We start from the raw sequence: 12,875 nt of genomic DNA on the forward strand, positions 1-12,875 counted from the left end.
GTACAGTACAGCGTGGCAGCGGTGTGAGGGGGTGGGGTACAGTACAGCGTGGCAGCGGTGTGAGGGGTGGGGTACAGTACAGCGTGGCAGCGGTGTGAGGGGTGGGGTACAGTACAGTGGCAGTATCGGGTACAGTACAGCGCGGCGGTGGTGTGAGGCGGGGGTTCAGTACAGCACGGCGTCAGGAGGTGGGAGTACAATACAGCGCAGCGGCGGTGTGAGGGGGTGGGGGGTACAGTACAGCGTGGCAGCGGTGTGAGGGGGTGGGGGTACAATACAGCGTGGCAGCGGTGTGAGGGGGTGGGGGTACAGTGCAGTGGCAGTATCAGGGGGTACAGTACAGCGTGGCGGTGGTGTGAGGGGGCGGGGGGTTCAGTACAGCGCGGCGTCAGGAGGTAGGGGTACAGTACAGCGCGGCGGCGGTGTGAGGGGACAGATGGGTACAGTACAGCGCGGCAGCGGTGGTGTGAGGGGGCGGACGGGTACAGGACAATGTGGAGTAGTTAGTTTTAATTTTTAAAAATGGAGTTTGCAAACTGATTCAGAAAGTGTTTGCGTCTCTGGACTATTTTGATTTGATATTTATACATATATCTCACAAAGATATTTATGTGATATATATGATATCTATAACATATACATTATATCTACGTCCTCAATATACCTCCACTACACAATATGAAGCGATTCCCACAGATTACAACAACTGAGTAATTGGGAGACATCTCTTGAGATCAAACTCAGTCGGAAGGTAGCTTCTGCTCCCCACATGTACACACAGAGACACACACATTTAGACAAGGTTGATCTGAATCAGTTTTTGCAAACTATTTTAATTAAAATATTAACTCATTGGAATAGTCCAGGTCTCCACATGATATACATGTAAAAATGGTTACTACACAATTCTTTTGGATACAAAAAAGCCAATATGGGATAGACATCATTTGGGTCCAGCATTTAGTCATGCTTTACATTACACAAATAGCGGTTTGAGGGAACTCTTCTTGAAGTAGCTCAATTTAAGCCAGAGATTTTGGCCAAATTCAAACCATAACAGAAGCAAAAGAATGAACCCCCTGAATTTTGAAGTAGAGTGCCGATCACTGCTGCTGTCTGGGATTCTGAGGAGGTGAGAACTCCTAAACATTGCATATTAGCACCATGCTCTGGATATACCCTCCACACCAAGGTGGTAAGATCCAATAGAGGGTTTTGGCTTTTGATTTTTTTTTCTTAAAACAGGAAAATGAAAGTGATTTTCCTTAATTTCATTTGCATGTTTTAATGCAAAAGAACAGCTAGAAGAGAAAACATCCATCCCACACAGAGATGTTTTTCAAAAGGAATAGCGGGTCAGAGAGTTCATCTTTGTCCCAAACATACCTGTCCTACAGGGTAACCAACGGGAATATTCCCCAGTGGCTCCACCACCTCATCCCAAACTTCTGCGTTCACTTAATACTACCAGGCCCTGCCAAAGAGTTAATCAAACGTATTTTGGTATAGTGTCCATCTTTGTTCCAAGTGATATGATACACCAAGACACTGGAAATCCTGAAGTTTGGATTCACCAGACACTGGCTAAGAGTTAAGGATCTGGAGTGGATTTTAATTTAGTTAACAAAAGAATGTCACACTGTTGAGAAAACTGAACAGCAGCGAGACACTGGAGTATTTCTATATAAATATGTCACATGACAAACACATTCTGAAAACCTTGCTTTTGAGCCCTATAAACATGTTAAAGGCAAATCCTAGAGTTAGCAGCTAGTGTTTTCTTCAAGATGATTAGTGTGCAAGGAAAGTCATTTACAAAGAACTCTGGCTGGTCAGTCCCCAGGAAGAAAATCTTTACCTCAAACCAAGCTTAATCTACCTGCTCTCATCTGAATCTCATGGTGCTGACCTGCCCAGAACTCCCCACCATTGGGACTCGGCTTTCACGACACCTCCCACTTCCAGCATTAAGGATCGAGACGTAGCCACAAAAGTCATTCCATTTATTTTCAGACTCCCTGACCTTTTTAATTTAAATTTTTTAAATTTACTTCCCAACCTCTTTTGCTCCCTTTCAGTAGTACAGCAGCTCTGATAAGAGCCGTCTGGAAATAGTGCTTCCTACACGTGGTGTGACATGCTGCCAAATGATCACAAGGTCTCAATGGCCTGTAAAGTTGTAAAGTACTGCGGCAACCAAAATAATAGAAAGGAGCCTGACATGCAGCAAGATCTACAGTGGTGATGTAGGTTAGTAGAGTCATTGGCTCAGAGTGGTGATGTAGCTGGTAAAGAGTCATTGGCTCAGCTCCTCCTGGTACACTATGGCAACTAAACATTTAAACAGTTGGCTACACTCGACATGTAAACAGGAAATTGCAACAAGCCAAAAGGTAATAAATTGGTGTATGTAGTGTAGTAATGAAAACCCCGATCAATGGCATTTTGTGACTATGGCATCTTTCAAAATACCTCTGGCATTTCAGATTGATTGGCTAGAAGTCCAAGGTTTCTGAAGAACAGAGCAAAAGAACTATTTAGGGCTCCAGGAATTATTCTAATGCTTAGCTAAGGTGAGATGTCACAGTATTAGCCATACAAGTGCATTATTTATGCTCTTCTTCTCAACCTCCTCCAAAGCACGACGACACCCCTGCCACCAGCACAGCTAGGGGAGTGCAAAGATGCTAGGCTGGATTGTAAACATTTCCAGCCCTCCCCCTGCACACACATCTACCAATGTGGTGCCCAGGAAGCTGCCCTATGCCCTCGGAGAAGGCTCACCTCTTAGTGCAATAGAGAGCGTGCACCTGGGTGGCAAGGGTCTGTGTTGATCCCTCTCATCTCAGCAGGCAAAGCCTTTCCTCTTGCCCATCTACCTCACCTACGGTTCCTTTAATCCCCCTCCTCCTGAGGCTACACCTAGAAATGTGGCCAATTTCATGATAAACAATGGGGAGAAAATACAGCTGCTCCTTCACCAGATAGTGACTTATTTCAGCCCCCTGGTCTGCTCAGGCGGCTGTTAAGGTTTTTGGACATTAGCGAAGGTTTGAACTCTTCCCACCGCTCTGTAGGGATGGGGTGATGAAAGCAGTCTGAGGCCCCTGTGCAGCTTTAATGCCATATCCGACAGCCAACTTCTCTGACTAGTTGCATATATGTCTTAGATCCCCTCCCCAGTCCCCCCCCCAAAACATCAAAATTAAAAAACCAAACCCTGCAGCCAAATACTATGACATCCCAGTTAGTAAACACAAAACAGAGTGCTTTACAAAATGAATACAATACTCCATGTTCACCCAGCATCACACTGCAGTCCCACACTGAGGAGGCTGCTGGGACGTATCTGTAGGCAGTTTCTGTTGGCAGACAGCTCCAGTGGAATTGCCACCTTCAGTTCTTGTTTAAGTTATGTATAAGACATGTGTGAACCATTGGATATTTGTGAAGTAACACTTGTGCTCCTGCTCATGCCCTGCTCCGTCCGTCCCCCAGAAGCAGTCCGCCTCAGAGCCTGGGGGCTGTTGCGGACCCCTATAGCACTACCTCGAGGTACCCCTTGCATGGGCCCTGAGGGGTGACCCCATGGCTGGGGTCCACCTTGCATTGGATGGCCCCAAGCTTGTGGTGGGCCACCCATGGGATGACCCCAGTGAGGTCCGGCACCCCCAGTAGGATTGTGGGACCAGCCAGAAGCTCCCGGGTAGCTGTGGCTGAACGCCTCGGGGGAGAGATTAGACAGAACCATGTTACTGAAACCTAGCCTCATGCTTTCTGAATCAAAGGCTTCGATCTCGCGGGCTTGACGCTCCAGCAGGCTTCGTATCCGTTCGGTGCGCTCATTCTGCAATGCCAGCATCTCCTCCTCAATCTGAGAGAAGGAAAGAGAAAAGGGAGTCTGTAGCAACAGCAGCACACCTTTAGAGACACAGCAAGCATACCCGAGTTCATTGCAATGGTGAGTTTACAGTATCCGTGGCCTTGCTGTTCAACCAAAGACTAAATCAACTGCACAGGTCACATGCACACTCTCCATTATGAATGCAAAACAACAATCCGGGGTTTCTGAGACACGTGGACCTGTGCACAGGAAAGTAAGAGGGGCTGGACAGCAGGGCTGAAACCCAGGCTTGCGGAGTTCTGCCATCCTATTTCCTGGTGTTTCACACATTACATCGGGGCTTTTGGGATTCAAATCCAAAATTGCAGCTATGTCTTCAGAAGCTCATATTTCAAATCTAAGATGCAGCAACGAAATCTGCTGAAACACCCTGACCTAGGGACAAGGTGCTTCGAGCAGAATGACTAAATGGTCATCAGTCACCTGTCAATGCAACATCAACTGGCCTGAACTGTTGTCAGCCGAACTAGTGACCACAACTCTCCTCCAGAATGGCCATTTACTACCAGACCTGCCTGGTTTCCCCCTCATAGCCGGTCTTCCAATGGGCTTTGGCTTATGTTCATCACTTTGACCTTATCCTTTCCTAAATTGGTTTCCAATGTCTCAGTACCCTGCTGCTCTCTCTTACATGTGAGCAAAGGGGCTTCTTCCCTCTTCAAAACCAAAACAGGAACGTAGGTGGAGATCTCTGCATTCTGGGCAGATTAGCAGCTGGATGATTTGCAAATGACCAACTGAGTTGGGAGCGTCTCCAGCTCTTGATACGACCCTGTCTCTCTGCAGTAAGAACTTTTTAATGGCCCTTGTGCAAGGCATCAACATCAGGTATTTAGGCACAGGGAACATGGTGCACAGGCCTCCTGATGGGTGAATTTTGGCCTGCGATTTGGCTTGGTCACAAAGAATGAAGGGAAGGAAAAAAACAGCAACAGATTCGGTTTGAACTTTGTTTGCATGTTGACATCTCCAGTTTTTTCAGCAACAACACTCTGACATGGGACAATCTCTCTCACCCCAGAGAGGTCCCAGTGCTTCCACTCATTTGCTTGTAAGCATTCTCAGGGCATTTAATCAGGGAATATGTACAGTAGTTTAATCTAGAATTCAGGAAACAATCTGCTCCAGCATGAGTCATCACCTCCACCATTTGGGTTTGAGATGCTGCCTTCCCTCACTTGCTTATTTCTTGCTGCTTTGAGATAGGGTGACCAGATGTCCCGATTTTATAGGGACAGTCCCGATTTTTGGGTCTTTTTCTTATATAGGCTCCTATTACCTCCCAGCCCCGTCCCGATTTTTCACACTTGCTGTCTGGTCACCCTACTTTGAGAAGCAGTGTGAGCTCTGCTGAGGTAAGGCTTAGGCCAGGTAAAAGCTAGGTAGGCAGCCTGCTCACTCTGCCTAAAAGCCACAGAGCGGCTGGCTGACAGCAAATGCTAGGGAAGAACAACACTGTTTTGTGAAACACGGATATTCAGGATCCTTAATCAATCTATTTACTCACAACTGTTTGCATTTGTGCTTAGCAAGGCTTCCCAGACCCTGCCCAAACTACTATAATCAATGCAAAGTCTATTTCTATTTCAGAAGTAACATTGCCTTAAACACAACATAACAGATATGTGTAACACTGCAGGTGATACCATCATGAAGGGTGAAAGTTAATGAACAGAACTTAGATACAATTCACTTTCAGTTGTGGACTTGTAGCTTTAACACAATGAAATGTACATCACCTAGAGACTTAGAGATTACCAGAGGGTACCTTGTTGGGTGAGGTACTTGAAGCAGCATGGGAAGCATATTATACATCTAAATCTTTAGAACGTACATGCCTCAGAGCAGCAACTCTCTCTCATGTACAGGGCAAAGCTCGTTACTGACGCACGAGGAAACTTACACCATTTTGGAAAATGCCAGCTGAGGCGTCTGGCTATGTACATGCCTTTGCCTTCGTCCAAGCCACCTACACTGCTCAATTCCTAGCATGAGGGGCACCATCAGACAATAAATAGCGCTATGCTGGGGAGGGGCCAAAGCTCTATGTACTTTGCTAGAGACAACCAATAAAAATACACGTGTCTCCAGTCCTAAGTCAAAGCTTCAGTTAGCCTGCATGTGGACACATCGTATCACATCACTGTGCATCAAAAGGTTCAAGACAGCCCACAACACCTGAAAGGACAATCCTTTGAGAAACAGCACATTGCCATTTATTCCACATAGGTCCCATTTTTTTCCTAGGTGGCCACTAATCAGCAGTAACTCCAAGAAATGCAGCCTCATTGTTAGCTCAAGCTTTGAGTTTCTCTGCTAGCTGTTAATTACATGCATCGTGCATGTCTGTGGTATACAGGCTCTTGCTGTTTGAACCACTTAATTTTGTTGCTACGACCCTACTGTAAGTGACATTAAAGTCTGAACACATCACTGGACAGAGGCACATCAGTTAAAAAAAAATACTGCAGGGTCTCTTGGCCCTGAGAACAGTTCTGACAACAGAAGCCAAAGCAAAAAGACCCCAAGATCTTATCTTTTTCTTCCCTGAATGGAGCTGTGTTAAACTTCCTCTCATCATAACTGAGGCCAAAAGCCAATTCACAGGGACCTCCCACTCAAGTAGGCTTTGGATCAGGCCCATAACGAATAATTTGCATTGAATTTATTTTTGGCTAACCTGGGCTCCTTTAAATCACTGGCCTAATTTCAGCCTCTAATGTAACTTGATGCCAGAATTTCTCTTGGTTATGCGCAATGCAACATCAGAACACATCCGAATTGCACCCACAAAACCAAGGGACTAGCGATAGACTATTACACACGCTTCCAAACGACACATCTCAAAGGGCGTCACCAGGTAGCAGTAGTTACAATACAATATTTATTCTAAAGCAGGTTCTAAGATTATTGCTGCATTGTAAACTCTTAGTTTTTCAAACTGACATTTTAATGGGAATAAAATCAATGTAACACTGAAGTTTAGAGGCATACATTACACCAGAAAATCCTAGGCAGTAACTTAGTTTTCACAGACTTAGCCACTTGTGAAGATTCAGTAACCTGCAAAAGAGTCCTGGGTAAGTAGAAGATGCAGCTCTCTTAGACTAGTTTTCCCACTGCCCATTAGATGAAGCAGCATAAGGCAGAGGAGTGGTCTTTGCTGGCTGAACATACATTGGTTAAGCTCTGGGAGAAGCAAGGAAGTATAACTTACTTCTAGGCCACAAATGTATTCATTGCTGGTCCGGATCAAAGTTACGATGTCTGACTCCCCATGGGGGTAAGCCAAAAGGGGAAATTCTGCAGGATGAATGCCCAGGAGCACATTTCCCTTTGCTGTGACATGCTTCGTATGCTGCCACGACACACAGTTTCACAACACAGATTTGGTGTAGCACAGGGAGGCATGCTTGGTACGGGTAAGCAATTCTAAACCAAGCTCTGGAGCTCAGTGGATTCTCTGTTTTTGTGTCTGGCTGCTCCAACTTGTAATGGGATTAGGGTCAGACCTCTGGACTTTTTAACTATGATTTGACTATCATGTTTCTTCTCAATGGCTGTCTAACTTTAATCAAAGTCACTGTACGGAGGTATCACAGCTGGGTCTTCATAGACTTTTAATGGAGTGAAGCTGCATAGAACAAACATTTCTGTTCAGGGCCGCACCGCATCACAAATCTGCGCTGGTGCACTCTACCCCTTCTACTTCAAGGGCATTATTCCGGATACCAGATAAACTTGCAGAAACTCTACTTTGCTGTGTTACATCTTCCCTCTCCTGAACTTGGAGAGAGAATCCACTGCCGAGGGACAATGGAGAGAACATTGCTTTTCCCCTTCTACCTAAAGACTCACCATCACAGCAGCCTCCCCTCCATCAGCCCTGCAGTCCAGCCAGGAGGCGGAGGTGCTCATGGAGTTCAATACAAAGGGCTCCCCTGTCACTACCCCAGGTCCAGGCACACTGCACCTCAGCCCTACAATGTGCCATAGCACTGTCACCCTGGGCAGACCAGGACCCCATTCTCCCTATCGCTATCAGTGATGGGACAAGAGGAACTCCACCAGTTACTACTATGATGCCATTTTGCCTCCCAAGTGAGAGAACCCAGGGAAGGGTCAAACCCAGTATTATAGCACTGTCCTGTTAACGTTAGCTTTTCATAGTCAAACTCTTGGAACGTGGCCAGTGCTGACTGCTGCTCCCAAGGCCCCTCTGCTGCCCTTACCTTCTGCTCCAGGAGGGCCCTGCGAAGGGACACCCTCTGTTCCAGTTCACGCAACTCCCGATCATGCTGGGCCTCAGCCTGCATCTTGATTTTACTCTGATACGCATTCAGCAGCTCCAGTTCCTGCTGCAGCTGCATCTTCAAAACCTGGCACTCTGCTTCCTGTGCCTCATCCAAACGCAGCTGTGAGGAGGAAGACAATAGAGATGTTTCACTGTGGGATAGCCACTTGTGACACACTGTACGGGGGAAAACATTTGTTTTCTTAGCAATACAATTGCTTTCTATTGTATCCACTTTCAGTGAACAGGGAACACACAGTGACAAACCCTGGCAATGCTGCTGCAAGCTACTCTACCAAGTGCTCGCTACAGGGAGAGCTGAAGGCTGGCTAAGTGGTACGAACATCTTCAGCTCTCGCTTTTGCCAGAGGGAAGCTGAGAGAAAGAACAGTTCTCCTCTCTTGCATATAAGTGGATTAATGGAATGCCACGTTTCCAGTGCAGATTTACTAGAGGGTTGCACAGAATCCTAGTCAGAGATGGGAAAGGGCTCCCAGCGCACATCCCTGCCAATGCAGAACAGTAACTAGCAGCACAGCTCAACAGCCTAAAACCAGTTACACAACAATGAGTATTTCCTCCGGATGTGAAGGCTGCTTCTGCAGTATTAAAAATATATGGAGCTATACCTGTCTCATAGAACTCAAAGGGACCCTGAAAGGTCGAGTCCAGCCCCCTGCCTTCACTAGCAGGACCAAGTGCTGATTTTGCCCCAGATCCCTAGGTGGCCCCCTCAAGGATTGAGCTCACAACCCCTGGGTTTAGCAGGCCAATGCTCAAACCACTGAGCTATCCCTTCCCACATGAGAAGAAGGACTAAGTCTGGGATCTGAATCTAGGTGCTGCATGTGTGGCAAAGGAAGAAGAAAACCCTGCTGCCAGGGTGACTACAGGTCAAAATGCAAACTGACATGTTGGGCTGAGCATATGTATACTAGGTCTCAGAGGCAACTCACAGCTTGTGTTGAGAGCATTTCATTGATGCTGTGATCATACTGCTCAGCTAGGATGGCCAGTTTCCGGGTCTGCTCTTCTTTGAGCCGTTTCAGGACAGCTTTGTGTTCACTCTTTGGTGTGGTCTCCAGCAGGTGGTTTCGCAGTGCTTTGTACTGTCTGGTTTGGATCTTGCATGTGTCCTGGAACTGCTTCTTTATTTGTAGTTCTTTAGACTACAGGAGGAGGAGGAAAAAACCCAGTATATGTCAAAGATGGAAGCAAGATATTCAGTGATATTTCATTCCATATTCAAGGGTAGGAGTTCACAAATCCCACAAATGTATAAGAATATAAAAAGTGTGAAGAGTAAAGGGATGAGCACACAAGAGACAAAGATCATGCTGCTGCAGCTGCTTTGACATTTGGCTAGTTACATTTTGTTGGTGTGCAAAACAATTAGAATACAGACGACACTTTTCCACCAAAGCTCCAGACTACATACAGTTGTCACTACACAAAGGGACCCATTTGCCACTGGACTGGATTCAGTCCTGGGTGTTGCTTCTCAAGAAGACTTCTTGCATGATAGGTGTAATAGTTATTAGCCATTAAAGCCTTACTTACACATGGCTACACCTGGATTTATTGTTGTGAAAAAAGCAAATTAGCAATATTTTGTGTACAGAAAAAGATCTTTTTTGGTTTAGGATTCGATGAAGGACATTTGTATTTTAACCTTTGATGCTAGGACCTGACTTTCATAACGGTTTGCAGTAAAGCATTATCTTACCAAGGAAAATTTTGACCACTACTGGTTTGGTGACATTACTTGGTTAGCAGGGGACTCAAATTTTATCTCTGGAAGAGGGGGTCATCGTATGTAGTAGTATCATGCCTAATCTAACAAACACTCAACTACACAAGTACCCGCCCTCCAGGCACCTGCTGGAAACCTGAGGTCCTTCCTATGCTCTCCTTTTGCACCCAAAGCTGTGTGTGTTGTCAAGAAGTGTCATTCAGCACTTAAAACAAAAGATTAGGAGTCATTAGATAGGGTTAAGTACCTGGATTTGCTACTGACTTGTTGTGTAACTTTGGGTAAATTAATTTTGTGTGTTTCAGTGTCCACGTCTGGTTCATCCTTACCTTCCTCACAAGGGACCTATAAAGTGCTCTGAGATCCTGGGCTGGCAGGTGCTATACAATTATTACGATGGTCACCATTAAACCCAGAGACGCTCCCAGCCCCTGCCAGACTGGAGAAGAGCAGAAAGACTCGGAAAGTGGCAACGCAGAGCACTGACTCTAGGCTACACAGTCAGTCCCTCCATGGTTTTGATGTTTAAAAGTGCAGCATCAGAAGCAGGCACCTAGGTGTGGGAATGGATCCCTGCCCCGTTCCATGGAGAAGCCCTGGCACCTGGATAGGGAAGACAGCTGCTTTTACTAGCATCTCCGACTGTCAGCCACTCTACTAAGTGGTGCTGGAATTGGTTCATCTGCCTTAGAGGGAAAGAGTTAATTCTAGTGAACAGTTCCAATAAAGCAAGTATTGGACTTCAAGCAGTATTGTTATTCCAATGGTCTTCACGATTAGTGTTCTGTGTACACAGATTTGGTGCTGGACTCACTGCTCCGGACTCTGAAGTCCTTCATTAATCACAGAGCAGGTAGAGCCCAGGCAGCAGTGTAAGCATCCCACACGCCTTGCCAGCATGCTGGAGCCTGCCCTGCAGGGATGACCTGTAAGGGAGTTCAGTCTCCATGACCCACTCAGGTCCCTTGACTTCTCTGCTGTAACTGCCAACCAGGGGCCAGTTTCAAGGAGGGAATGAATATGGACACATTGTCTGCTTGTGCTTGTACCCTATCACCTTGGGGAGGCAGAATTCATTCATGTTAACTTTAGAAGGATCAACCTAATGCAGCTGCTTCAGTTTTATTCAGCTCATAATGCAGTAGTGCTTCTTTGTGAAGTCATCAGCTATTTCTGTACCATATCCTTGGAGATTTTGAACACAGTGATCAGATGGTCCCTTGTGATCAGCAGTCAGTTTTTAACTATTTAATACTATTATGAGATTGACAAATCATTTCTTTTCACTGCAGAAGTACTGTTTCCAAGCTGGTTTCCAGACAATTTCTGTCAAGAAAACAACTTACAGTTGGTGTGAACTGAGTCAGATGGGCAAATCACGACTCCCAGAGACCTAGAGCAACAAAGGAACCCCATGCTCCGTATGGCACACGGCACATTCTGATCTGGGCACAGCTGAAATCCTGGGTGGAGTGAAGGGGTCTCCCTCTGCACAGGACTAGGCAGCGATGTGAAGGGCCTTATAGCCCGTTCGCTAAGCACCTCACATGAGACAATGGGACTTCCATGGCTGAAGAGAAGGGCTTATAATGGAAACACTAACAGCCTCCACTCCAGAGGCAGGACAATTCTGCTTAGTGTAAACACAGGACAGAACATGAGATGGGTTAGCATTAGATTATTTTCCCCTCTGATATTGCATTAGTTAATATTTTTTATTTGCATTTGCTTGTCCACTGACACCACTAAGAGGAGCATATCCATATCTGCTAACTGGAGAGCTTGTTCATTTTATTCCCATGTGCAGCAGCAAAATTAGGCTTTAAAAATTATTACTTCATGATAGAAGGGTGGATTATTTTGGGTGGGGGTAGGGAGAGGGATGGCTACAAGGATAAAAATATTTAAAATCCAACATCTAATAGAATTTACCATTTTAAAACGGAAGCCAAATTGCAGCTGCTGAATGGCATCTGTTTAAAAAGTGAGGGAATGGTGTAGCAGGGGCCTGCCTGCAACACAATTACAACCCAATACTGGGATCCAGTTACCGTAGCCATGTCCCATTATTTACGTTGCTCAACATACATGCACAGCTCTGAACAGAACAGAAACAGACAGGACCAGAGTCTCAGCTGCTATAAAGTGGTGCTGCTCAAATGAAGTCAATTAAACTATGCCAGTGCACACCTTGTAAGGGTCGGGGCCAGGGTGCCCTTCTTGAAAATTTTACAATCTTAATTAAGGGAAGAACAATAGATGATTATGGGAAACAATGGGGCGGTGGGGGAAGGATGCAAGTGAAGACAGCAAGATCATCTGGTGGCTTGGGTAAGTAATGCCGGCATTGTGAAGAGCTGCTTTTTTAATCAAATAAAGCCATGTACTACGTAGTTATAAACCTCCTTGAATAACTGAGCTTCATGAAAAGCCTTAAAGAAGGAGAGGCTGGCGGTGTGGTGGAAAGAGCTTTAGCCCAGTTACAGAACATGGCTAAGGACCTTAAGGACTCCCGTGCACCACAAACTGGAATCATGCTGGTGCTTGATCTCGTGACATAGTTGTAACTGTTGGGTAGACCAGCCCTGCGCTGCACTGTGCCTGGGAGCACAAACCATGGCCTGTTTACTCTCCCTCCCCATCTCGACCACGCTCCAAGATTACACAATACCTTCAGACTCTTAGGCTGCTGTCGAACTTCCATGACATGCTTACGCCTTAGCTCACGCTCTCGTCGCTTGTTGTATTCCAGCTGGTTTGTGAGCTCGGTTTGGTGCTGAAGCCTGATCAGCTCGCAGCGCATCTTCTGGATGGTACTGAGGTGGCGGAACTCCAGTTCCTGCATAGACTCATGCTGTCGCAGCAACATGGCGTGCTCCAGATCCTTCTGCGTCTGCCTTTTATTTAACTCCTGAGCCACAGAG

General features: G+C 46.1%; 1 protein-coding gene across 4 annotated transcripts in view; it reads right to left on the reverse strand.

Moving 5' to 3' along the window:
* Positions 1-803: 803 nt before the first annotated feature.
* The window catches only part of TAOK1 (TAO kinase 1), a 99,388-nt gene continuing 87,316 nt past the window's right edge, over positions 804-12,875 (reverse strand). For all 4 annotated transcript variants that reach the window (XM_039507669.1, XM_039507666.1, XM_039507667.1 and 1 more), the window contains exons 17-20: positions 12,623-12,862; positions 9,155-9,367; positions 8,137-8,319; positions 804-3,874 (exon numbers count right to left, since the gene is read on the reverse strand). In XM_039507669.1, the coding sequence (XP_039363603.1) occupies positions 3,413-3,874; positions 8,137-8,319; positions 9,155-9,367; positions 12,623-12,862 (1,098 nt within the window). In that variant the 3' untranslated portion in view covers positions 804-3,412. The remainder of the gene's footprint in view (positions 3,875-8,136; positions 8,320-9,154; positions 9,368-12,622; positions 12,863-12,875) is intronic.

Source organism: Mauremys reevesii, linkage group 20 (assembly GCF_016161935.1).
Source record: "Mauremys reevesii isolate NIE-2019 linkage group 20, ASM1616193v1, whole genome shotgun sequence".
NCBI lineage: Eukaryota > Metazoa > Chordata > Testudines > Geoemydidae > Mauremys > Mauremys reevesii.